Below are 26,954 nucleotides of genomic sequence, written 5' to 3'. Positions count from 1 at the left end.
GAAAGTCATTGGTTTATAGTCGGGAATGTACGACTATAAACCAGAGAGCACTAATTAGTATATATTGTATTTTTTCAATTCATGCAAATAACTTTTGCAGTTTTCAAACTACATTTGGGGTATTCACATGGCGTGCTATCAAGTCGCACTGTCATAAAATACTAAGGTTATATAATGGTCTTAAAATAATAACACCTTTTGTCATAACTAAACAGTTTAAATCAGAGTTGAAAGTTAAAAACTCTTCATCGAGCCGGAGATACCTTCGAATGTATTAAAAACAAGTAACAGTTCTATATTCGGCTGTGCCGAATCTTATACACCCTTCACCATATATATTTATTTGTTATTTATTACATTTTGTTTTCCACTGCAGTAAAAATACAAACATATATATACAGTTGTAGGCAAAACAATGAAAACGTTTTCAAATAATACAGAATTGATTGGAATTCTTAAATTATTATTGATATTTTATTAATAAATATTATTAATTTTTATTTATATACATTTATTTACCAAAAATAACAAAAAAAACCAAGAATATAATTAATTAAATTCAGAAAAAAGAAAACCAAATAACTATTTTTTATTATTGTGGTACTGACAAAACATTGGAAACGTTTGAACTTTTAGAGAAAAGAAGACTCTTACTTAAAAAATATGTTTACTGTTATTTTAAGGTATTCTTCATTTTGATAATTTTGTATTTTTTTTTTAATTTTTATTGCAAAATAATTTTTTATGTCATTAATTAAATTAAATTAATTAAATTAAATTAATTAAATTAAATTTCCGATTTAAAAAGCAAAGTAAAAAAACGTTTTTAATACTTCTTTAATATTTTTCCTAATATTTGTTGATATGTGCTTAATATTTAATAAATAAATCAACACATTCGAAAATATTAAAAAAATGTATAAGAAAGATACAGTGAAAACTTAACACAACTTAACATAAAGAACTCATATAACTGGTCTTCCACCCATATGTTGCGTTTTCACTCGAACTCAAAAAATTCAAAAAAGTACTACTCTATAATAAAAAGTTCGAAATAAGTACTCCTATTTTTAATCACATGGGAAAACCTCTTAGTTTCAGAAAGAATCGTTCTATTCGTCTACTCATTGCTAAAGGCAAAGTATTGGTCGAATTCAGTTTCCTCCCCTTAGGAAACTAGGCCCCACAGTGGGGCAGAATGGAAATTTTTTGGAAATAAACCTGACATTTCTAAACGGCTGATCTGCTCGGGATAAAATTTGGCGTGAGCGTAGCCAAGGAGTATTTGAGTTTAAGTTTTGAAGATGAACCCCGCAGATGCCCCAGCGACGGAGCTGTGGCGGCTCAAAGTAGGGTACCTACGACATGTAAAGTTTTTAAACTCGTGCCATTTTTTTGTTTTTCACCCAAATTTTCTGAAAGCGCTCGACGAGATCTTGAAAAAACATGCTTGGGCATAATACTTATCTCTTATAATATCCGAGTTATAGGCATTTAAAAATTTAGTGATACAAAATTTACCATACCTTGGTCCGCCTTTTTTTGAATACCGGGCGTAATTTTGGACCAAATGGACTTTTTTCTTGTTAGTTAGACAACAAAATTTCCAATAATATACAAAAATATACAGTATCATTTACAGATCCAAAAATATACTTTTTTAATTTAAAAATTCCAAAAATTTTAGATTTTTGCCGTTTTTTTGCCCAAAATGTGTCTTAATAAAATAAAATTTTCTTTAAGAACATATAACAATTTTATAGTTTTCTAAAAGGTATCTTTACGCAAACTTGTCCTACTTTTTGAAAATTTTTCCACTGCGTCCTTCCGGATATGACCTATTTTTTATCAAAACTTCAACTTTGGGCGACATGTTCTAAAATCCCAAAGCTGGGATCAGAAAACTGAAAGCAGTTTTGGAAATCTCAATATGTTTTCTTTTTACTCCAAAAGTATTTTCCCAGCCCTGAAAGAAATGTGGACCCTATGGGCAAAAATGTAAAAAATCCCATTTTTAGGATTTTCATTCCTATTTTTGCCCTTTGACCTTTTCAATTTTTTTTGCATTTTCTTATTTGAAATGACAAATTTAACAAGCGTTGAAGATTTCATTGAGTTTTGTTCATAAATAAAGATTTTGTCATATATTATATATTTGTTAAATTTCTAAAACTATGATTTATATCAAAATTTTAATAGGGTCGCATATAGCTACAACAATTTAGTCCATATTTATCCCTTAATATCTTTTTTTAGTTAGATATGGAAATTCTCGACCCTTTACAAAAAATTTTAAGCCAATATCTCAATTACATTCAAAAATATGTCCATTTAAACCTGTGTCCTTTAATTTCATCTTTTTCATATTTTAGCATTAAGTACGACAGAACATACATTTAGTGTTGAACAAAATATTTGGACAATTTTTAAAAATTATTTTGTTAATTATTTTAGACTATAGCATTGTATATACAATAAAATATATAATTTTATTATGAGCCACGCACAGTGGTATAGGAAAAAAAAGAGGGAAATAATTCGGTAACTTCTAAACGGTTAATCCGATTTTAATGAAATTTGGTATGCACAAAGGTGTTGTCGAGTTTAGGTTTTGAATTTGGACCTTATAGGCCAACCAGGGGCCCGGCGGGGGGTCCTCAAATTAGGACACCTCAGCTATGTTAAATTTTTAAAACGATCCTATTTCTTCATTTGAGTTCCGATTTAAAAAAAATTTCGTATATAGAATCTCCTCATCGAGCACTATAAAAAATGTCGTCATAGCAGTAAATTATCTCTTATAGTTTAGGAGATATTCGCATTTGAAAATTAAAATTTTAAAATTTTTACCGTTCTAACTTTAGTTTTTTGATAATAGCCGGTCCAAATATTCCCGATTTTCGCCATTTCTTTATTATTCGCTTAACAACAAGTTTATATATCAAGCAGTGAAAGAATTATGTAAAAATCATGACTGAGTCCAAAGTTATAGGCATTTTAATTTAAAAAATTAAAAAAGGCGTTTTGCCATTTTTTGGATAACTTTTCTTTTTAAAGTTTCTAAGAAGATGTATATAGAATTTATACTTTTGGAAAGCCGACTTTATATAAAATACGATAAATGAAAAAATACCGATGGGACCAGGTCCATTCAAAAAAACTATCTTTTATGGAAAATTCAATTAAAAAACAAAATCCATTTTTTGGATTTTTTAAAACTTGTTTGGGATTCGGGATTTCTAATAAGAAAATTCGAAATTTTTCTTTAATTTTGGATTTTGAGTAAAAAAAATCTACCTAATTGTAAAATTTCATCAAAAAATATTCATAAATAAAATTTTTAGTGCAATTTGAAAAATTTGTATCTTCGCAAAAAATGAATAAAAAACATTTTCTAATTTTACAAAATTACCTTCCATTGATATATAACATGCCTACCTAATGTTTTTAAGTGACAAATTAATTAGGAAAACTCAACATCTTTGAGAAAATTTACATAGAACTATTATTTTCATCCATAAGGTTAACTCTTAAATTTGTTACATATATTAAAAAATGTCCAGGTATTATTTTTATACCCTTCACTTTCGTGAGAAGGGTATATATAAGTTTGTCATTCCTTTTGTAATTTCTATAATATAATTTTGACCCTATAACGTATATATATTCTGGATCCTTATAGATAGCGGAGTCGATTCAGCCATGTCCGTCTGTCTGTTGAAATCAGTTTTAGAGGACCCCAGATATCGGTGAAATCTGAATCTTCAATAATTCTGTTAGGCATGCTTTCGAAAAGATCGCTATTTAAAATCAGCAAAATCGGTCGGTAAATAATGGAGATATGAGCAAAAATCCGAGACAACTCTAAAAATTTTATCAAAAAATGTCATATTTGTTCATGCTTTGTTAAATAAGCAACAACAAACTGTATATTAGAAAAAAACGATGTACACGAGTGTGTAGATGTATGTATATGGCTTTATTTAGCTGTGTGTTTTTGTTTTGTGAATTCTCTTATATATTTGGATGTAGGTTTGTTTTATTGAAAGGTATATATTTTTGTTTTTTTTTTTTGTTTTGTTGTTTATTTTGTTTGTTTTTTTTTTGTGTTTTTCGTTATGTATGTTTAGTTAGATGTCTGTTGGTTTTGATGCCTGCGTATTTTTTTTTATTTCGTTTAGCGTTGTTGTTGTTCATTTTGTTTTGCTTTTGGTGTAATAATAATGTTGGGGAAAATACATTTAATAGATACTATTAATTCAGCGAAATTTCTTCTTTTTGGATCTAGTGTTATTCTAGGCCTTTCGAAAGTCATTGGTTTATAGTCGGGAATGTACGACTATTATTCTTTTTACCAGTTTTAATACAGATTTTAAGCCTTAGCCTTATTTTTAAAGTCATTTAGCCATTTATGCCCTTTTTTAATTTCAGATTTAGCTTTTTATTTCTGAAAGTCCTGGCAACACTGGAGGGTAGTGTTCTAGTCTGGTAGAACTTAGGTGGCGAGTTCGATGCGTACAACATACCCGGTAGAGGCCTCGGTGTATTTCTTTCGATTTGATGTACATCAGACTAACCGGATCTTATATGGGGAGAAAAAATGTAGGAATCTTGTTCGTCTTAGCCCCACAAAATGATTCCCATTTCCAGATATTGAGATTGAGATAAGATCGCGAAAAACTAGTTTTTTGTAATATTTGAGAATGTCAAATTTAGTAATATTTGGAATTTCTCATTTATACATGTCGAAATAGTATTTATTTGTTTGCTTTATTTTCTTAAATTACAGGAATTTATAATATAATGTCCGACATTTAAAATAACAACAAAAAATCACTCTTTATTTTTTAAAATTATTAAAATTGTTTTATTATTAATTTTTGGGAATATACTGCACTCAAGTGATTTTAAGGGTTAATTTAATTTTTTTTTGTTATTTTAAATATCGGACCATATGCTATAAATTCTTGTAATTTTAGTAAATATGGCCAACTAATAAATAATATTTCTATATGTTTCAAAGATAATTTCCAAATTAGTCGTTCGCAAAATTCCCAGAATTCAAATCGCAGGTATTTTGTAAAATATTACAAATTTTAATGATTTAAAAAAAAACTGAAAATGGAGTTTCAAAATGCCGTGTAAGCAAAAAAATTTTTTTCATAGCTAAGAACAGGTTCACGATATCTTTTAAAGACAAAAACTTATATTCCAGATATATTTTATGTAACAAAAAAAAAATAATTACAATATTTTCCAAAATAAGTTAATTTTTTTCCACATTTCCTGATTAAGTGATCTGAGACTTGTTAATGGCCTGGGGGATTTTTAATAACATTTCCATTTTCAACGAATTTTTCAGTTTAATATCTTTTTTAAAATACTTAATCTATGTACATTATTATTCTTTAACAATAATATGTAAAATATTTACCAAATAGCAGCATTTATCACATAATATCAAAATACATTGATTTACTTTCCACAATTTTTCTACAATTCCACGATATAATTTTCCGACCCTATAAAATATATATACTTGTAATCCTGTCCATCCGTGTGTTTTTTAATAATTTTTCTGAAAATCCAAATCTGTCAGATATGCATTCGAGAAGTTTCCTGTTTAAAATTATCAAAAACCGTATATAAATAACTGAAAATTTCATGCAAAAATTGCATGGTTTTGATATAATGATTTTTTTGTTAAAATGTTAACATTATGTGATAAGCTTGAGTTATGATATGTGGCATAATTTCGTATTACGTGATATCAGTATCCCTAATTTAATTGTAATGCAGATCAGGATTTAAAAATTAAAAATCACGTAATATTGAACTTTTTCAAATTGATACAAACGGTTCGAAATGGGGGTGCAGACAATAAAGTAAAGCCAGATCCGTTTCGAAAAACTAATTAAATTTAGAAATTTAAGAGATATAACTAATATGAAATAATGGACAAAAGATAAACAATTAAATTGTAATATTTTTAAATTTTATTTAGAATTGCCATTAAATTTTTTAATACCCATAATATCTTGCAAAGAATAAATTCACTTCAACTAAATTGGCCTTATTGCATTAAACACTTGTATTTTTACAGAGTGTTAAAAAGTACTTTTTCAGTAAGAATTAATCATCCCCAATAATTTTCATGTACATTTTATATAAATTGGTTCTGCAGTTGAAGCACGGCTTATTGTTTTGTAACATTGCGCTCGGAAATTAATTTAAAATTAAAGAACAAAAACAAAGAAAACAAATGTTGTAAAATACATAAACAAAATACAATAAACAAAACATTGTAAATTAAACATCAAAAAGCAGTGAAACAAAAAAAAAAAAATAGTCAGTCCAATTACAAATATTCCCAAGGAATTTCGTTCTCACGGAAAACATTTTTCTCGAGAAAAAAATTCCCCAATTATAAATTCCGCGGGAGTAAAAACATAATAAAGTGGCATCATTGTTTTCTGAATCAGCTGATAAGATAAGATTATTTTTAAACAATTGAAATAAATAATAAGAGTGAAATTAAATTGTAAAAAATGAATAGCATAATTATGCGAGTGCTTGTAAAGGAAATTGATGTTGTTGTAGAGGAAGAACATCGAACTAGTCAAAGGATTGCTAGAAGACGGCTGCGGGATGAATCTAATCCTCTTGAGTTACCTCAATCATTGTAAGTATGTACTTAAATAAAATAAAACTTTTTCAACCTTATTGTTTAATTTGCAACAGATTTCAGAAGTATTACAGAGTGAATAAACCGGCATTTCGGTATTTACTAGAAATCTTGACAAGACACTCACAACCATCAAAAAAGCAATTTAGAATTGCACCCATTATAAAATTAAGTGCGAGTTTGCGCTTTTTCGCCGAAGGAGAGTATCAGACTGGCGTAGGAAAAGATTCTGACGTCTCAATAGCCCAGTCAACTTTCTGTAAAGTGCTTGCGGAAGTCATTAATATTTTTGAAACCCATCTCTGTCCCATTTGGATTAAAGTACCAACAACAGAGGAAAAAAGGATTGCGATAGCTAATAGTAATAGTAAAATTTTCAAAAAATCAAAAATAGCAAAAAATTTCTAATGGCATAAACTGTTTTTGTCTACAACAAAAGTGCAGTGGTTGACAAAAAGAGACCCAAAGAACAAGATAGACCCAATCAACAAAAAACAACAAGAGACCCAAATTTAAAAAAATTTTGAAAAAATCAAATACAATAAAAAGATACACAAACTCTTTAGTGTGTGGGTTCGTTCTTAGATTTTTTTGTCGCTGTAAATATATAAGTTTGTAATTTCTATAATATAATTTTCCGACGAGAAGTTTCCTATTGAAAGTCAGCATATTCGGTCCATAAATAACTGAGATATGGGTAAAAATCTGAGACTACCTCTGAAGATTTTCTCAACAAATTATAAATAAAAGCATAAAAACAACAATAAGAAGATAAATCAGTATTATGTTGGTAATACAGCTCATATTTGTTTGAGGGTTGTAATACAGTCTGACGGTGGTAGTACAGTACAACGGTTAATATTTTTTTTGCTACAGTTTATATTTCTTTGTGTGTATGTTATATGTGACATGTGTGCAGAGATACAAAATAAATAAAAACTGTTTTTTAAAACATACTTGGTAAAGGGTATATAAGATTCGGAACAGCCGAATATAGAAATCTGACTTGTTTTTAATTACTGTTGCTGTAAAAGCCAAAACGAGTTCACACTTTTAAAATAAACACGACCCAAAATGAAACCGGATCGAAAAATAGAAAATCGTTAACCACATATAGGGCACAGAAAAATAATTAAATGTCAAAATTTTAAGGATACACACCATTTGTGGCCTTGCCCCAAGTTCTTAAAAAAGTGTTAATGATAGAATTCACATTGTAAGAGTAACAAATTCATGTTACATCTGCAGCACAAAACCCCAACATACATTCCACATCTGCATCAAACGTTTTAATCTCAAATATCACTTCCTTGACCCTACTATCCTTTACCCACCAAACGAAATTTAGTTCATGTAAAAGCCTTAAATCAAACAGTTTCAGAGACCTCAACCAAAGCTTGTTTATTCAATCTTTGCTCTAAGGTAGACTCACAGTTTAAATTAGAAGTCATAGAAACAATACGTAGAAACGACACAGGAAGGAATATAGTTACCCTAAAACTACGAAGAAATTGGAACTTCGCGAAACAATGGCTTAGTTCTTAAGAATGAAGCGCATGCTTAGCCAGAAACCCGAACTCAAAATACGACTAAGTAATTGTTGAGTACCTCGAGTTGGGACATATGAGGAAAGTTTATTACCTGCCACATCCTGCAGTAATAAAACCTGAACGACTGACAACGAAACTTAGAGTAGTTTTCAACGACATTTTGCATCCAGGACCCGTACTACAACAGGACTTAGCGCTTCTGATACTGAAGTGGAGATTCTTCCGTTTTGTGTACAAAGCAGACATCTCAAAAATGTATCGACAGATACTCATTGACCAACTCAAACCAAATATTAAAAGATATTATTTCATTTAACAGCAAGCGATCACATTGAGGATTACGAACTCCTGACAGTGACATTTGGAGTCAACTGCGCCCCGTTTCTGACCATTACAACCCTACTTCAACTGAAGATGTAAAATGAACTCACTCACTCGCGTCAAAAATCCTTAACAAGACATATACGTGGATGACGTTTTAGCAGGTGGACACACAATAATCGACGCCATCAAATCAAGAAAGGAACTTAAAACAGTTTTAGATATAATGGTGGACGCAAAACTAATCATGCAACAGATTTTGTTAGACAAAGTCGATTGGGATGACATAATAAAACCTTTGACTTGTTTAAAGTGAAAAAATTCATAAAAAATTGCCCCACAATAATTTAACCCGAATTGCAATGTGGAAATTTACGGCTTCAGTGATGACGTGAAGACTCATTAGATCGCTTCTCAGACCTATCACGCGCTTATCGAGTACTCGCGAATGTCATACGATTCTGAAGAAATACCATATCTTCAGCAGAAATCACACGAAAAGAAATAGAATTCATCAAAAATCGATCAACTCGATTACTTATCATATGGAGGAGAGCACAAGCATTTGAGACTCAAACAGAAAATCTCCCCAAGCAGCAGTCCTTTGACCTTAAACCATGGATCGCAATGGTATTATCAGAGCCAATAGTCGACTCGCTCAATCAGCAGCATTGACCTATAATGAACACTACCCAATATTGCTGCCTCATAACTCAAAGCTATTTCGACTTTTAGTTGAATTTATACACAAATTTACTCTTTATGGAGAAAATCAACTAATGGCTCGAGTTATACGCACAGAATATTGGATATTCAAATTGAAAGCCTTGTTCAAAAGCAATTCACAGCTGTCAACTGTTAAAGTCAACGATCTGGTTGTCATTAAAAACAACTTGTCGCCCAACGAATAGCAAATAGTCTGAATCATCAAAAATACCTTGGACCTGACCAGAACTGTAGAGTATTTGAAATCAAGACATAAAATGGAGTCATCACCAGCCCAATTACAAAAATTGTGGTTTTATTTACAAATTAGTTATTTACATACACTAAAATTGTTGTAATATTCATACTTAGAGTTATGGCATTCAAACAACCCAATCATTAGCATCAGTTATATGGTGTATGGATGCCACATCTGTCAAAGTCACCACAACATCCCAGTCTCACCAATCTATGCAAGTAGGAGGACACCTAATCATGAAAATGGACCTGTTTATATACTTTGGTAAACTACATCTAGTCAAAGGAGCCGGATGTTTAGTATTAAAATAAACTTGTGTGACTCTTACATTAGTTAGTAAGATAGTTTGTTTGTTAGGTAGTTAGTTAGATAGATAGTTAGTTAGTCAGTTAGTTAGTTACAAGGACGGTATTTTTATACTTTTAAACAATTTTTTTCGTATTTTTTGTTATTAAAAAACAAACATTTCTGTTTAAAAAAATATAATAATAATTATCCATCAAGATATTTTTGTATTGAAAATACATTTTTTATTTTAGATTTAAATCAAAAAGGAAAAACGAATTCATCGTTTGTGATATTTATCAGTAAAGTTTGAAATTATTTTGAACTTTTTTCATCAGATGAAAAAAATATTAAACAACAAATATTTGAATTTTCTTGAAAAAATTATGAAGTACATGATTCGTTAAGTAGTTTAATCTAATGTGGGAATGGATCATGCTTATTTTTTTGAAAACAACAGGGTCCGTTACTTACAGTACATAGGAACATGTTGGGAATCATTATTTCTATGGGGACTACTAAATAAAGTATGTTTTTTCCATATATTTCTATTAGTTTTGGGACAGTCCTTGTCTTTTGAGGAGTAATCTCAATGTTTGCAAAACTTTTATTTAAATTATATACACAACATATAAAATCTGTGAAATTTTTCTAAGTGAAAACAAATACATATTCATGTTCATATAAAACTATTGAAATTTTTTAATTTAAAACAAATGATTGAAAAAGAAAATTATTGAAAAAAAAAAAATTTTTTTGATATTTATATTAATAGAAAATTTTCGTTTTTCATCATGAGGGATATTTATATTTGGAAATAAAAATTATTTTGATCTTTTTTTCAACAAATGAAAATTTATTTTCAACAAAAAAGATATTTATATGATAAAAATATTTAAAATAAAAAGTTAGTTAGTTAGTTAGTTAGAAGAAATACACCAAGCCTCTATCGGGCCTGTTATGCGCTCCATAACCAGTGCCACAGGTGGGAATCGAACCCACCACCTCCGGTTTACCAAACTAGAACACTAACCTACCGGAAGCCACGACTTTTACATTAAACAATAACAAAAAATGTGACCCTTTGGAACAAACATAAATTAAGGAATTAAAGATTAAAGAACAAAAATAAAGAAAACAATTGTTAAAAAATACACAAAATACAAGAAACAAAACATTGTAAAATAAACAAAGTTAAATAAAACAAAATCAAAAATACAAAGAAAAGGTTTATTTAAAACAAACAAGACCTAAGGGGACTATATTTGGGGGTAGGGTCAATTATGAACCGATCCTTATAAAATTCTACGAAGTGATTAACGTTCCCATAAAACATGTTTGTGCCGAATTTCACCGCTATTGATGATTGTCTTATCCAGTTATGAGCAATAAAATAATTTTCTGAAGGGGACTTTATATGGGGGGTAGGGTCAATTATGGACCGATCCTTATAGAATTATACGGAGAGATTTATGTCCTCATAAAACATGTTTGTGCCGAATTACACCGCTATTGATGCTTTTGTTTGTCAGTTATGGGCGATAATGTCATTTTCTAAAGGGGGCCTTATATGGGGGCTAGGCGAAATCGTGGACCGATATTGTCCATTTTCAATGGGCAATATCGGTCCATTTTGCTCAGATACTTAGAGTTGATGCCCATTTTTAATGGGCATCAACTATAAGTATCTGAGCAAAATTTCAGCTCGCTAGCTACTTCCGTTTGGACTCTATCGCGTTTTCAACAGACAGACGGACGGACATGGCTAGATCGTCTTAGAATCTAATAAGGACCCAGAATATATATACTTTTATGGGTCTTAGACGAATATTTCAATGTGTTACAAACGGAATGACAAAAACAATATACCCCCCATCTTTTTTTATGGTGGGTATAAAAAGTACCTTTTGTAGAACGAAAAAGTACTAAAAAGTCCCTTTTTATAGGTTCATACCTATTCAAGGCCCTACATTCTAAATTTCATGTTTCTAGGTTCAATATTATAGAAAATTTAAAAAGTACCATTTGTAAAACGAAAAAGTACCAAAAAGTCCTCTTTAATGTGTTCTCGTCTAATCCGGTCTCTACGTACTTAATTTCATGTTTCTAGCCAATAACAACGTAACGTAAAGTCATATTCATTCTTTCATTTGTGTTTATAAACAAGAAACCACAATAACAAAAAATTTACTGTTTGATACTGTGTTTTGTTTTTGTTTGTTTATTGTTTTGTACAAGCATGCACGAAAAATTTAAATTTTTCATGAAATTTTCAGAGGTGGTCTCGGATTTTTACTCATATCTTCGTTATTTATAGACCGATTGGACTGATTTTAAATATCGTTCTATTCGATCGTATTTCCAATAGAATTATTGAAAATTCGGATCCCGCAGATAACTGGGGTCTTCTGCAAACTGATTTCAACATACACATAGACAGACAGACGGACAAACGGACATGGCTAAATCGACTCCGCTATCTATAAGGATCCAGAATATATATACTTTATAGGGTCAGAAAATTATATTATAGAAATTACAAACGGAATGATAAACTTATATATACCCTTCTCACGAAGGTGAAGGGTATAAAAAGAACCGGTTTCGTAATGCTAGATTATTCATATTACTGAGTTTGTTGTAAAATTTTACTTTTGGAATATTATTATAGTATCCAAAGAGTAAATTATAGAACCATAAAAACATAACGTAAATTTTAAATAATTATTTTTGTCAACATAGATTTTTTATTTTTTTTATTTTTTGCATTGCCATTTTAAGTCAAACTCTTTCATTCATTGAATGTATTAGAATTTTACTGAAAAATAAGGTAAACAGATCTGGCCATTAGGATTTTGTTAAAAAATAATTAAAAATTTGTCTTTAATGTAAATGAAATTAATAATTTCATTAAATGAAATTAATAATTCAGATTATACAAATATGCATGTTAAAACTATAACTGTAAAATACAAAAACAAAACACCATCAGATACATATATAGTGTACTCTCCTCTCTTTTTGTAACATTTTTTTTTTTTTAGTTCAAGCATACGTACGTGTGACTTTTGTTTCTATGTATTAGTAACAATTTCAAAGCATACACCGGCGTATAGAGAGGCAGATAAAAAATCACCACTACACACACACTATTGGTATTTTTACAATGAAATTGCACTGAAAAAAATATTTGTCTATTTTCAATTTTGAAGATTATATTGCGCTACTATAAATTTGGAATATTTATAAACAAAATATAATCAATAAGAATGATCCATTCTTCACATAGAAAGAACATTTCAAATTAAAATGTACAAAAAAATGTATAAAATAAGAACGATCTTATTTACATTCATCGTTATGCATTCTAGAATTTAATTAGGGTGTATCTTGTTTTTGTAAATTATTCTCTTTTGTTTCAAATTGCGTTTTCAATTTCTGAAACAAAGCGATATCAAACTACTTTGTTGAATGCTGCCAAGCAACTAAATAAAATATTTGTATTTTTAACGCTCTTCTTGAGAAGTTCGTATGCGATCGTGCTGTATACATGTAAACTGCCGAAAATCATCGTATTCATTATTATTACTGCCACAAATCTTAACCAATCTTACTTATATACATATATGTATATTGTGCACATCTAAGAACAAAACCCTTTAAAATGACATATTTCTTGGTAATATCGGCTGTATACGGTAGGAGTAAAAGGGGTCATAAATAATCGCCTTGCCTATTAATTATATAGATATATTTTTAATTATCTGTTAAGGATATTTATGTTCTGATTATCTTTATAATAAAATTAGTTCACATTTAAGTTTTTTCATTATTTTTCAAAATATGCCAGGAAAGAGACAAAAAGGATTTGCTAAATACATTTAATTACTGGAGGATCTAGCAGACATTTTCGGTGAATGGGAATTGTATGACAGTAGTGCCAGTGAAGAATACATCTCATTTGATGAATTTTAATTAATTTATTTTAGCACAAATATCAATAAAGTGTACAGTATACGGCAATTCACGGAGAATTTCAATACATTTCATAGTAACTCTAATAGAAAAATTCTCAATACTAATTGATTATAATTCTTATGTAGGAAAGTACCAAAATATTAAAAAATAATAACAAAAATTGCTTTCAATATTTTTTATTTATTTGTATTTATACCCATATGTCCCGTTGTACCCATCCGAGTACAGCCCAAAAATCGCATTTCCAAAATTTAAAAGTTTTTTATTTATAAATTTTATTTTAAATTAACCTATAATAAGATACATTTTGCAACAAATAATTTAAATTTATTGATTTTAAGATGGTTGGGATATATAATGGGTTTAAAACTCAATAAATAATTATTAAATATTATTTATTTTTTTCTGAGTTTTATTTTTCGCTTAGAAAATAAAAGTTATTATGTGATTTTTAAATCTTGTTCACAAAATAACAGTTATTTTCAGATTTTTATTTTTCAGTTAGAAAATAATAGTTATTTGTTGAATTTTACTATTTAACTTATAAAATAGAATATAATTTTTTGAATTTTGATAATATAAGAGAAAATTGAAATGTTTAGTACATTGCATATATCATTTCAATATGACTGTACTCTTTATTAATTTTTCTCCATTCTATAATTGGTACTTAATTACGAAGATTTTCGGCAATTCACACGTACATAACCCTATCGTAAATAAAACTCATTGTAAGAGCGTAAAAAATACAGAAATTGCAAACAAAATATGTAAAAACAACATCATTTTCAAACAAGAGAGTAACTTACAAAAAACTCATGCACTCCAAAATCTTATCAGGAATGCATAATAGTAAAAATACATAAAAGCGACATTTTTAATACTTTTTTTTAAACATTTTATATAAAAAAATCTAATCTTTGTGAAGAAATTGACATTTTTCTTTTCTTTGTATATGTTTTATCTGTAAAATTTACCATTTTACTTGTTATATAAATTAGGAAATATTTTTAAAAGTGTAATTCTAGCACTTTTTTCTCGTCGGCTGCACTTATTTTTTTAGAAAAAATTGCTAGATGCTTTTTAGCACTTTTTCGTCTTTTGCTAGAAATTTTTAGCATTAAAAGTGCATTTTTGGCATTTTTCTTCTATTTTGCACTTTTTATAATTAAAGAACTTTAAAGTTTAATTTGTCTAGAGAACTGCAAAAATTTAGTTTTGAGATGTTTTGTGAAATTTTAAGAAATTTTCAAAAATTTTTTTGCATATGTTTATTGTAATTTATAATTTACACTGTAAATTAAATTAAGAAGTGAATTATTTTAAATATTATTGTGAAATAATTGTGAAAAATATTTGAAAAAATAAGCTAAAAGAGCGTTGTTTTGTTAAAAAATTTGCTGTCACTACAATGAAGTGACTGCATTAATATATAAAATATACAATAAAATAAAAATGTATAAACAGGTAAAAGTTCGGGAATGCCGAATCTTACATACGCACCAACACATCACGTTTTACCAAGATTTGCTCATTTATTAGATTTATGCTTAAATTTTATTATCGTGTATAGGTTTTATTTTCGGAATACGATATTAATAGTTTGGATCGCGGACCGAACGCTATGAAGGATGTTTTAAAACAAATCATTTTTTCGAATGTATAATAATACTAATATATTTTAATAATTTATTAGGAATAAATTAATTTTCTGAAAGAGGCAAACTTGATTCAAAGAAATTCATCGCTGCACATGATTTTAAACAAATTATTATGGACGCTTGGATATAACATAGACCGATTCTTATGGAATTTGATAGAGACATTTAAGATTCTATTAAATTTATTAAAGTTATATTTAATTTTGCATCATCCTTCAGGAGTGCTGTTAAATTTGGAGAAAATGAGTACCGATTTTGGGGTGCTTGTGCTACTTTTGGGAACCTATCAATCAACTCAGAAAAAAAGATTCAATATAACTAGTTCTCTTTATTCTTACCAAATTTTTGAAATTTATTTTAGTTATTTTTTTTAATTTCGAAAATATTCATAATTTATTCCAGAATTACAAACTTGCATATTTGAATATAACCCTCATAATTCATTTGTTACATCAACATTTATATTGTTTCCTAAAAGCTCTTTGAAGTGTAAGTAATAAACCTGACATCTATTCACCAAGATTATTTCAACTGAATATACAATATTTTTGCGATAAGAATACATCTGCTGTTGTGAATAAGAACCATAAAATTGTTTATATAAAAAATAACTTAAACTATAATTTAATTTTATTAATTTTTTTCCTCCGAACACTTTTTTAGCATTTTTAATTAATTAAATTAATTAAAAGATTTGACATCCTAGATTATTTAAATACTTTTTTTGGTCTTAGACGTCCTAAACAAAGAAAACCATATAGGTTTTATATCCTAAACAAAATCGTTGTTACCTTGTGTTATTAGTTGTTTTATATATAATGTGTAACAAAACAATGGAAACTTTTTCTAAATTTTCACAAGAGGACTCAAAACTAAAAAATTTTAATGAATTTTTTTTTAGAATTTTATTTGTATATAACCTTATATACCCAAATTAGTAACATTTCATGAATATAATTAATTCAGTTTAAAAAAAATAAAACAAAATTAAAGTATTTGGTTTTCTGTTACTGTCAAAACAATGGAAATTTTGGTATTATCTTAACAAAATTGGTCGGAAATTGTCAGAAACTCAGAATATAGTTCTGTATATTTTACTTTGTATTGCTGCACGACATTGGAGATGCATTGAAACAATAATTGGATAAAAAAATCATTTGAAAAATTTAGCTATTCCCTTATATCCGCATCCTAAAAATCGTCCTTCCAATTCGGCCTAAAAGGACATTTTTTGAGTCCATATCTTGGAACTACTGTTTTCCATAGATTTTCTCAGGGGTTGAAGAGGTAGGCCTCTTTAATAGAGGTATAATTTTTAGGTCTAGCCACTCGATTGCAACTCCTAAACTGGCTTTTAGATTCATAGATCTCTACCTTATACTATACATAGTATCTTCTTATAATTGAATTCGATCAATACCTTGCCCTAAAAAATTGTTCTATACTATAATTTTGCCACTTCTAAACTTAATACTCTTCGGGTCCAGTATCTTTCCCCTTTGGCCACCTCACAAATGTCCTAAAACTAAATGTTCTAACTAAATTTGGACAAGTCCATTAAAAGGATATTTTTTCATATTAATTCGACCTATTTATGTTATCTTTGGCAATGAGTAGACAAATAGAATGATTCTTTCTAAAACTAAGATGTTTTCCCACAGGGCGACTACAACCAAGGCCAGTCTAATTTTCTATGTGATTAAAAATAGGAGTACCTTTTTCGAACTTTTTATTAATAACTATCCTAGAAGAGTACTTTTTTGGAATTCTTCGAATTCTATTGTCATTAAATTATCCTGTACTAGAGCAGTTTTAGGAGGTCTTCAACCCATATGTTGAATTTTCCCTGAATATTTCTTATCAAATTTTTTAATATTTTTGAAAGTGTTGATTTATTTATTAAATATTAATCACAGATCAACAAATATTAGGCAAAATATTTAAATAAGTATTAAAATCGCTTCTTATTTTTCTTTTTAAACCGGAAATCTAGAAGTTTTAAATAATGACATAAAAAATTAGTTTTGCAAGAAAATTAAAAAAAAATTATCAAAATGACGAATAATTTGAAATAATAGTAAACAACGATGCTTTTTATACCGTTATTTTGAATATTTTTTTAGTAAGTCTTCTTTTCTGTAAAAGTTTAAAAGTTTCCAATGTTTTGTCAGTACCATAATAATAAATAACAGTTATTTGGTTTCCTTTTTCCTGAATTTAATTAATTATGTTTTTGTTTTTTTTTTTTTTTTGTTAATTTTGGTAAATATATGTATATTAATAAAAATTAATAATATGTATATCAATAATTAGTTTAGAATTTCAACCATTTCTTAAATATTTAAAAAAGTTTCCATTGTTTTGTCAACCACTGTATATGTATAAATGGCATTAAACAATTTTCGAACAGGTTTTGTACCTTACCCTTTCCGAATTTGATAAAACTTGGTACAAACATTCTTTGTATCAATACAAATTTTAAAGTTCACCAAAATTTCCAAATTCATTACAGTTTAGATTTTATTAAGGTTCAAAGTTTAAATATTTTAAGATTTTTTTCAACAATATTAAATTTGACATCGTATATTTTCTAAAATATTTCTGTTTTAAGGTATGAATCAAGACATCACACAACGTCTTAGTCAAGGATATCTCAAAAAAGCACCTTATATTTTCTTTAGTTTAGATTTAATCAAAATTGCTTATAATGTTTTCAATAAATATACCAATTTCAGGGGAATGAGGGAATCTCAAGTAAATCAATTTTTAATAAAAAAATCTAATTTTTAAATATCTTGAATATTATGAAACTACAAGACAAAGGCTTTAATTGGGAACTAAAACGATTAAAATCGGATAAACAGTTTAGTAAATACACGATGTTACATTTAATGCTTGTTGAAAAAAATCAAAAAAAAAAAAACAAAAAACATGTATCAAATTTAATCGAAATCGGAGAGGGTCATGTTCAAAATTCTACTTTTTTGTTTGAAATTTTTTGAAATTACCCCTTATTGATTTTGTAAAGGGATATTTTATAGGCAGGGTCAAATCATGGATCAATTTGAAATAGTCTTTTGCATTTTTCATATAAAACATCACGTTGAATTATGCAAAAAATTTCGACCTGTACATTATACCTGGACAGCCAGCGCACAGACGGGTAGACATGGCTTAATGAACTTTTAAAAACTTGATATGAATATAGCACTTTTTCAGTGAATTTGCACTTTTTTGAGAGTTATTATGCACTTTATTCTATGGGAGTTCTGGCAACACTGACAAACAGCCTTTATGCTTTGTAACTATAGTACTTCGCTACACAACACGATCGTAAACAAACCTTTTAACAAGGGCGTAAAAAATACAAACATTTTATTTAGTTGCTTCAAAGCAGCCACCCTACAAACATTTTCTATTGCGGAAGTTACCCGTGTAAAACTTCCAAACGTGCTAAAAGCTCGCCAGCGATGTTGCGGAAGTATAAGAATTCTTGTCACCAGTCGGGAGGAACTGATGCCGAGCTGGGGAACGTCTAAGAGTAACTTGGAAGACCCGCAGAAGAAACTTCTAGATGACTCTTGGAAGTAAGGTATTGCCAAAGACTCTTCTAGATGTGACTAGGAAGTCACTTCTTGAAGTGACTACCTAGTATCCTCTAGAAGTGTTCCTATCTTATCTTCTAGAAGATGAGTTATCTCTTCTTCTAGAAGATGAATTTTCTCTTCTTCTAGAAGAAGAATATTCTCTTCTTCTTGAAGATGAGTATTCTCGTCTTCTAGAAGATGAGTTTTCTTTTCTTTTATTTGAATATTCACCGAAATAAAATCTATAAAAATAAATATAAATAAAATGAAATTTTATAGTTTTTATTGAATTAATTGAAATTAAAACAGTAGAAAATATAATTGATTTAACAACTAATCTAAAAAAAAAAAATATATGTACATTAGACCGACTCACAAAAAATGGTGCTTGAGTTACCCCCCTCATAATATTCGCTGTTATGTAATATGATGTTACCCAAAATATTTTCGGTTAAGTGTTGTCCATTCGTGAGCTGGACAGTTTTAAAGAAAATATCGTATGGGAACACGATTCTTCATGTTAAATTCAATATTTTATCCAGCTTCAAAAAATCTTTGTTATGTTTTATAATGGTTCCCAAAATATTTCTAGTCTATCGATGGCCGTTCGTGAGCTGAACCGGTTACAAAAAAGTCCCTTTTTAGTTATTTTGTTTTAAATTATACAGCATTTTTTAAACAATATATAAGCCAAGTCTAGTGGTGCGCAAAATTTGCAAAATTGTGCATATACTTCATTTTTCTTAGTAAAAACCTAACAATTTTAAATATTTTGGAATATCACAATTATAAGCAAACGGTTATTTATGATTAATACATCATTGGACGCGACTTTAAAATACCTTTTAAACGATACCCCGTATTGGATATTTTGTTTCAAAACAAACAAAAATTAAAAAAAAAAATAATTCCAAAATACCTTTTTTTAATTTGGTCCAGCGGTCACTTAAAATATTTTGGGAATCATCATAAAACAAAGCAAGCTAAATTTTGGGAGGGGTAACAAAAACACGTTTTTGCTTTCCATACAGAGTACATATGTATCAAAAAATTTAGAATTATTACCTTATAATAAGATAATTTTCAGTGAATCTGTATTAATATTCCAACTGCTGACTGGTATACTTCCAAAAATTGTAAAACGCTGGACTCTAAAATATTTTTGTAGTTCTTCATCAAAATAATGATTAATCCATCAATTTGTAAGAGTTATATTATGGAACGCATTAATCCTTCAACGAAATAAACCAAAATAATCTTATAATTAATATTGAATATACATACTTTTGTATTTATTGAAATTACCAGTTATACTTTAGGAAGCAATAAAAATAGGATTCTCTCATGTCCAATACATTTACCACCAAAGTTTAAACGGTCAGATCCATTTTTTACATTTTCTGCAAATAATCGACATTTTTAATGGAACCATGTGATGAAATAAGACATATATAACTTACCAGATCCCTTTTTTATATTTTAATTCGGTTAGAAGTATTTTAATAGGGGGTACAATATTAGCTACTGCTTTCTAAAAATAAAATAATTAAAAATTAATAAATTTATTTATTTATTGTTTTGAATTAATAAAAACATTACCTTTCATGAACATTTTTTCAATAACTTGGAATTAAACCGTCTATAAAGATCTGAAATTACTATGTCATGGATTATTTTTAAAATTATTTACAGTCACTAACGATAGAAACACCTTAACGACCCTAAACGGGATATTGCTTTTGACACTAATATTGCAATACAATTTTTTGTTTGCTCTCTTCTAATACTTAGGTTCAACATCTTGGGAACGGCATGCTATTAGTATCATATGATAGGTCATAGAAAGACCTGGTGTTAATAACTAAAAAAGTACCTACAATTAGAATAATTAAATCCAAAGCTATATGAAAATTAATAAAATTGTATTTATTTAAAAAAAGGTGGGTTTAAAACTATCTGATTTCAATATTAAATATCTTATATGGGAAATTTCTTGTCGAGTGACCCAAGTCAAAAAATAATTTATGTATAAAACAGTAGTATTAATTTCAATATAATGATTCCAGACCTAAACGCGTAAATAGTTTTAAAAATATTGAAAGTTAAGATTTAACTCAAATAAATCTAAATATGTTAAAAATGCAATGTTCATCAAATGAAAGTCGAAATGTACAACTTGAAAAAGTTTTTAAATTCTTATACCTCCTAAACGAATTAAGAGAGAGTCGAAATTTAATATAAAAACATTTTTAATTAAACATATTAGAGTTTTTTAAAAATAATGGAAATGGAAGCCGTTAAGAGTTGTTAACATAATAGTATTTTAATATGACAACTTACTTTTTAATTTTATTTATATAATCCTTCCTTATACTTTTTGGTATATATTTAATACACTTCGCCAATTAAGAAAACCTTCTTAAATGTTTATTAACAGTTGATTTTTAACACAACACTGTCATATTGTTTTTTATTACTTAAGATTTACACTATTTTTTCTATGAACATTAAATTCAATAACTCATTTAAGTTTTACGATGAATAATTAAAACTGAACATGACTGAACAAAACACAAAACATCACTAAACTAAAAAATTTCTGCATTATTTATTTTTATTTTTTTCGCGTTCACGCTAAAAAATGGAGTATTTATATTTTTTTGTTTTTGTACTCTTCTTACTATCATTCGGAAGTAACCTAAAAGTATACTTCCAGACGGCGAAAACTAGAAATCAATGTATTTTGTTTTTGTAAAATGTGTGCTCTCGTCTGACAATTGTACAGAAGTGACTACAATCCACACTTCCAGATGAATAAAATACAACATTAATGTGAACACTCTTCAAACTGTCTTCCAGAAGTGACATAAACATACAAATCAAGAAAATACAAATTAGGAAACAATGTATTTTGTTATTGTAAAATGTGTGTTCTCACCCAACTTTCATGCAGAAGTCACTAAACCGTATACTTCCAGATGAAAAAAATTCAACAGACTTGGTTTTTTGTTTAAGCAAAATGGATGCACTCTTCTAACTATCATCCGGAAGTAACTTAAAAGTATATTTCTAGAAGACAAAAATTCGAAATCAATGTATTTTGTTTTTGTAAAATGTGCGTTCTCGTCTGACAATCGTCCAGAAGTGTTTCTGACGTGGCGTCTGGGGTGATGCGCAATAGTTTTCTCTTTTAAATGTTTGAAGGGCAAGCGCAGAAAGAGTAACTGTTATTGTAGTGGTGAGAAAATGCAAAAAAACACTTAGAAAAAATATTTCCTAATTTTTATAACAAGTAAAATGGCAAATTTTACAGATAAAACATATACAAAGAAAAGAAAAATGTTAATTTCTTCACAAAGATTAGATTTTTTATATAAAATATTTAAAAAAAAATATTAAAAATGTCGTTTTTATGTATTTCTACTATTATGCATTCCTGAAAAGTTTTTGGAGTGTATGAGTTTTTTGTAAGTTACTCTCTTGTTTGAAAATGATATTGTTGTTTTTACATATTTTGTTTGCAATTTCTGTATTTTTTACGCTCTTGCAATGAGTTTTATTTACGATCGGGTTATGTGTGTGAATGTCTGTTATACGTGTGAATTACCGAAAATCTTCGTAATTAGAACAATATGAACGCGCAACGCTAAACAGTATTGCCACTTCATGTGTAATTACACATATTGTGTGTAATTTTTATTTCCATGTTTAGCCCATGTGTAATTGATCTCATGTGTAAATTGTCTGTCCTTTTCTGGCATATGCAACAGTTTGCACACTTGTTTGAATAATAAGTCAGTGTTTTTTATTAAAACAAAACGATCAACACACATACATAGAAATTATTTTCCCTTTGAAACACTTAAGCAAAAAGTGTCCGTCCTTTTTTAATATATGCGATTTTTTGAAATTTGTTGAAAGCCGGTTGTTAAAAAAAGTGATTCACATACATACATGTAAATGGTACATATACATATTTTTATATTCAAAAATAACGAAACAAGAAATAAGAAATAATCAAATTTAACATAAACTAATTTCTAGTGGTAATTTTGTTTCAAGTATGTAAAAGTTACGTTGTTTTTTAGATCTAGTTAAATAATAATATATTTTAGGGATGACTGAAAGAAATGACTTCAGATTCCAATCTGATTGGCTAAATAAATCTGAAATGATTGTCATATGCTTTAGGTATTCTAGTTTCTCTTAATGTCCTTTTTTAATCAGAAAAGCCAATTTTATATAAAATGAAAAGTGAAGTTTTTAATATATTGCAAATATATTCTTCAAATTATATAAAAATGGATGTTTTGAAGTCAAAAAGCGTATGGCAAATCAACGAATCAGATGAAAACCTTTTTTTCAAACATAAATGATATTTATATTGGAGTTGCTGCATATGAATCTTTAACTCAGATATCTGCATCAGAAAAAACAATCTTTCTTCAAGATTGTAGAGAATTTTACATGGAGACAATTCGTCAAATAAAATCAAGATTTGATTTTAGTGATCAAATTTATTCTATTGTAGATATTGTTAATCCAAAATTTGCATAGTCTTTTGAACCAAAGACATTATCCCTATTTAAAAAATTTCCGTCATTCGACACAGATTTACAACAACTTTATAATAAATGGCGACAGCATGCTCTATTAGACTTTGAAAAATTTTAACTTAATGCAAGTCTAGAACCAGAGAAGTTACTGGCCTAAAGTTTTTAAATTAAAAAAATTTGTTAGAAGAATGTTTGTTTCCCAATCTACAAAAAGTATTTCAGTTTATTTTAATATTACCTTTTTCAAATGCTTCTGCTGAAAGAATTTTTAGTAATTTGAAAAAATTGCAAAACTTCTTCTGAAAGAATTGCATAATTTTTTTACTAATGAAGGAATTTTAAGAAAGGGTAAAGAAAACTATAAACCTAGTCAAGCAATTATCAAAAAGAATTGGAAATAATGATCGCAGTTATAACTATATATTTATATATAGAGATATTTTTATTATCTAATTTTATATTTTGTTTATAAATGAATTAATTATAATTATTTAAATATTCGTATAGAAAAATATGTATATGATTTATTTTTGTTTCATTGTTTTTTATGTTTAAATAAAAATTAAAAAAGGGCATGTGTAATTTTTTTTTTAATGTGTAATTTAGGAGTCGATCAAGTGTAGTTTCTAAATTTTTTGGTGGCAACACTGGTTCTAAATTAAGCAAGTTGTGTGTGATTGTAACTCATTTGTTCGAACCTACACATGCTGGTTTAATATTTTCACAATAGTATACGTGTATTTTGATACTATGCAGTACTGTGAATTTAAGAACAAGTATACCCATGCAGATGTTTATTACCACTATTTATATATGTATTTACTAGCCTGGTACAACCAGGCGTTGTCCGGGATTTTAAATGATTTAAAATATTAAATCTATAGATCAATGCATGCAATTTAAAATTGACTTTGTTTTTTACCCAAGATATTAATATGTCGAAAATAAAATATACATTCAAAATATATAATTCCGAATAAATTGTACAAAATTTACCAAAAGCACACATTTTCCTACTTTTCAAAATTGTTTCGGCTTTAAAATTTATAATTTCATAAAGTTATAAATAAATATATATGTATATGTTTAATAGGGTCGTAATATTATATTGTGGAAATTACAATCGGAATGACAAACTTATATATACCCTCTTCACGGTGAAGGGTATAAAAAGTACAGCCATATTGAAATGATATATACCATGCACTAAACATTTCAATTATATTAACAAAATTCAAAAAAAAAATTATATTTTTAAGTTAAATAATAAAACTTAACAAATAATTATTATTTTATAAGTAAAAACAAAAATCTGAAAATAACTGTTATTTTGTGAACAAAATAAAAAAATCTGTGCGAAAAAATCTCTCAAAATAAATGTTATTCTCCGAACAAGTATTATATTATTCATATTTAAGTTTTAATTTAAAGGATTCCTTTAACTATTTTTCAATAGAATTTATCCATAAACATTTTAGAATAATGTATGGTTGTTTATAATCAGAAATATTGAAAAAATAAATAATTCATTTGAAATATTTTTTTCTTGTACCATACGAAAATTGACAACATTGTTTTTTTCAGTTTTAATTTCAATAACAAAATTTTAATGCCAAAATAAAGAAGCTACGATTTTTTGCGACAAAGTTTTCAAAGATAGTAACATTTTTACATATGTATTGGAGTTACACAGAACTCGTCTGTGAGAAGAGCGTAACAGTTTCACTTCTTGGTGTTCAGTGCAACAAACTATGAAAAAGGGAAATCAAGTGATTTTGCCCATTATTTGGTTGACAACAGGTATTTTCAAATTGCCTAAAAATAGTGATGGCAAATCAGAATATTGTCAAATATTCATCTACTAATCCAATAATGCCAAGATTTCAGTTTTCCCAAAATACAATAGTGTAAAAATTTTTGTAAAAGTAGTTTTCGCATTTCGAGAATTTTGGCTGTAATTGGTTAATAAACATAAAATAAGTTTTTATGAATATAACCGCTAGAGGATAAGCATCCGTGCTTGAAACTGGATCGGTCTTTTGAGTGAAATTTAAAACTAGTGTTGAATAACTTGTTCGAGAAACTTTTATTAAAAACACAACAATAAACCTAAATTGTAAGTTTTTTCCTTTTGTTTTATTTTTGTGCTTTAATTTTTGAATTGGAAGCACTTTTATCGAAATAAATTTAACTATAATAATTTCATATGTAAACATAGTATGCATAAAAATGTTTAAATTTTAGTAAATTAACTTTAAACGTTAGTAAAAAAAACAAACCTAAAGTACAATGTATGTTTCCTGTGTAGTATTTTGTTTAAAAATGATGGTCACTGTAATTTAATAGTTATACTTACATACTGTCTGTACTGAACAATTCTCAATCCGTTGCACATATATGATGCGAGCTTACGCAAAATACCGCTCCCTAAAGTATGCCTTGCCTTTGGAAAGTACATACATTTTACCTCTGTCACTGAAAGAGGAATATCCTATGGATAAATGTATGTATATGAACAGAAGTCGTTCTATTACTTATTTCCTTTTTGTTATAACAAATACATATTATTCAACATTCTTCAGTTAAATTTTTAATTTCACATTATATGCATTAAGTCAAATGAAGTAAATCTGTATTAAATTAGAAAAACATATAATTTTTTCATTAATGTATGTATGTATCATGAATACATATTTTTGAACACTAGCAAATTTCACTTTACGCGTTATGGGCGTCACATTGCAATTCCTTTAGTTTTTACAATTATATGGAATTATGTTTGATGTATGAATTTTTAATATCAATAGATTGGTTAAGTAATGTAATTAACTGAAAAAGTATTTATGTATATACATGATAAAAGTTTTTTATCCTTTTTATTTAATTTTTTTTCTTCAATATGCTTAATATTTAATTTATATACCACAATAACGTTACAGATTCACATCTCTTTCCCAACTAAAGTCACATCAGAGATTTTGAAGAGAGTATGTAAAATAAGATGTGTTCTAAGGATGAAAACCATACACCCATCCACAAATATACACATACACATAAATCGAACAGGGTGGTACGGAAATGTTCACATTTAAAAAATGTTGTACACATTTTTTAGCTTTTATATATGAGTAGACAGAAAATAATTGTTATTCATGAAATTTTTGCATAAGAAACAATTGTTCAATTCACAATCAAGTTGTATATTGTACCTACTAAAGTTTAGTAACAGTGATTGCGAACAGATCTTTGCAGCAAGTCATAAGTTTATGTTCACAATGAAAAAAACAATCAAAACAAACAATGTCAAAAGATAAGAAAATCAAATAATATTAAACTAATTAAGCGAGCAAAATAAACCAAATTAATT

The 26,954-nt window shown here is 27.9% G+C and overlaps 2 protein-coding genes across 2 annotated transcripts in view; one reads left to right on the top strand and one right to left on the bottom strand.

The window, feature by feature from the left end:
* The window catches only part of LOC111687165 (muscarinic acetylcholine receptor DM1), a 158,256-nt gene extending 131,718 nt beyond the window's left edge, over positions 1-26,538 (bottom strand). The window contains exon 1 of the mRNA XM_046954437.1: positions 25,944-26,538. The gene's annotated coding sequence lies outside the window, so the exon portion shown is untranslated. The remainder of the gene's footprint in view (positions 1-25,943) is intronic.
* Positions 6,466-7,366, top strand: LOC124420690. Its single transcript, XM_046954439.1, has 2 exons — positions 6,466-6,682; positions 6,742-7,366. Exons 1-2 carry the CDS (start codon positions 6,549-6,551, stop codon positions 7,091-7,093), a joined length of 486 nt encoding a protein of 161 aa, XP_046810395.1. The 5' UTR covers positions 6,466-6,548; the 3' UTR covers positions 7,094-7,366.
* Positions 26,539-26,954: the final 416 nt, after the last annotated feature.

This window comes from Lucilia cuprina, chromosome 6, assembly GCF_022045245.1.
Source record: "Lucilia cuprina isolate Lc7/37 chromosome 6, ASM2204524v1, whole genome shotgun sequence".
Taxonomy (NCBI): domain Eukaryota; kingdom Metazoa; phylum Arthropoda; class Insecta; order Diptera; family Calliphoridae; genus Lucilia; species Lucilia cuprina.
This window is presented reverse-complemented; position numbering and strand designations above follow the sequence as displayed.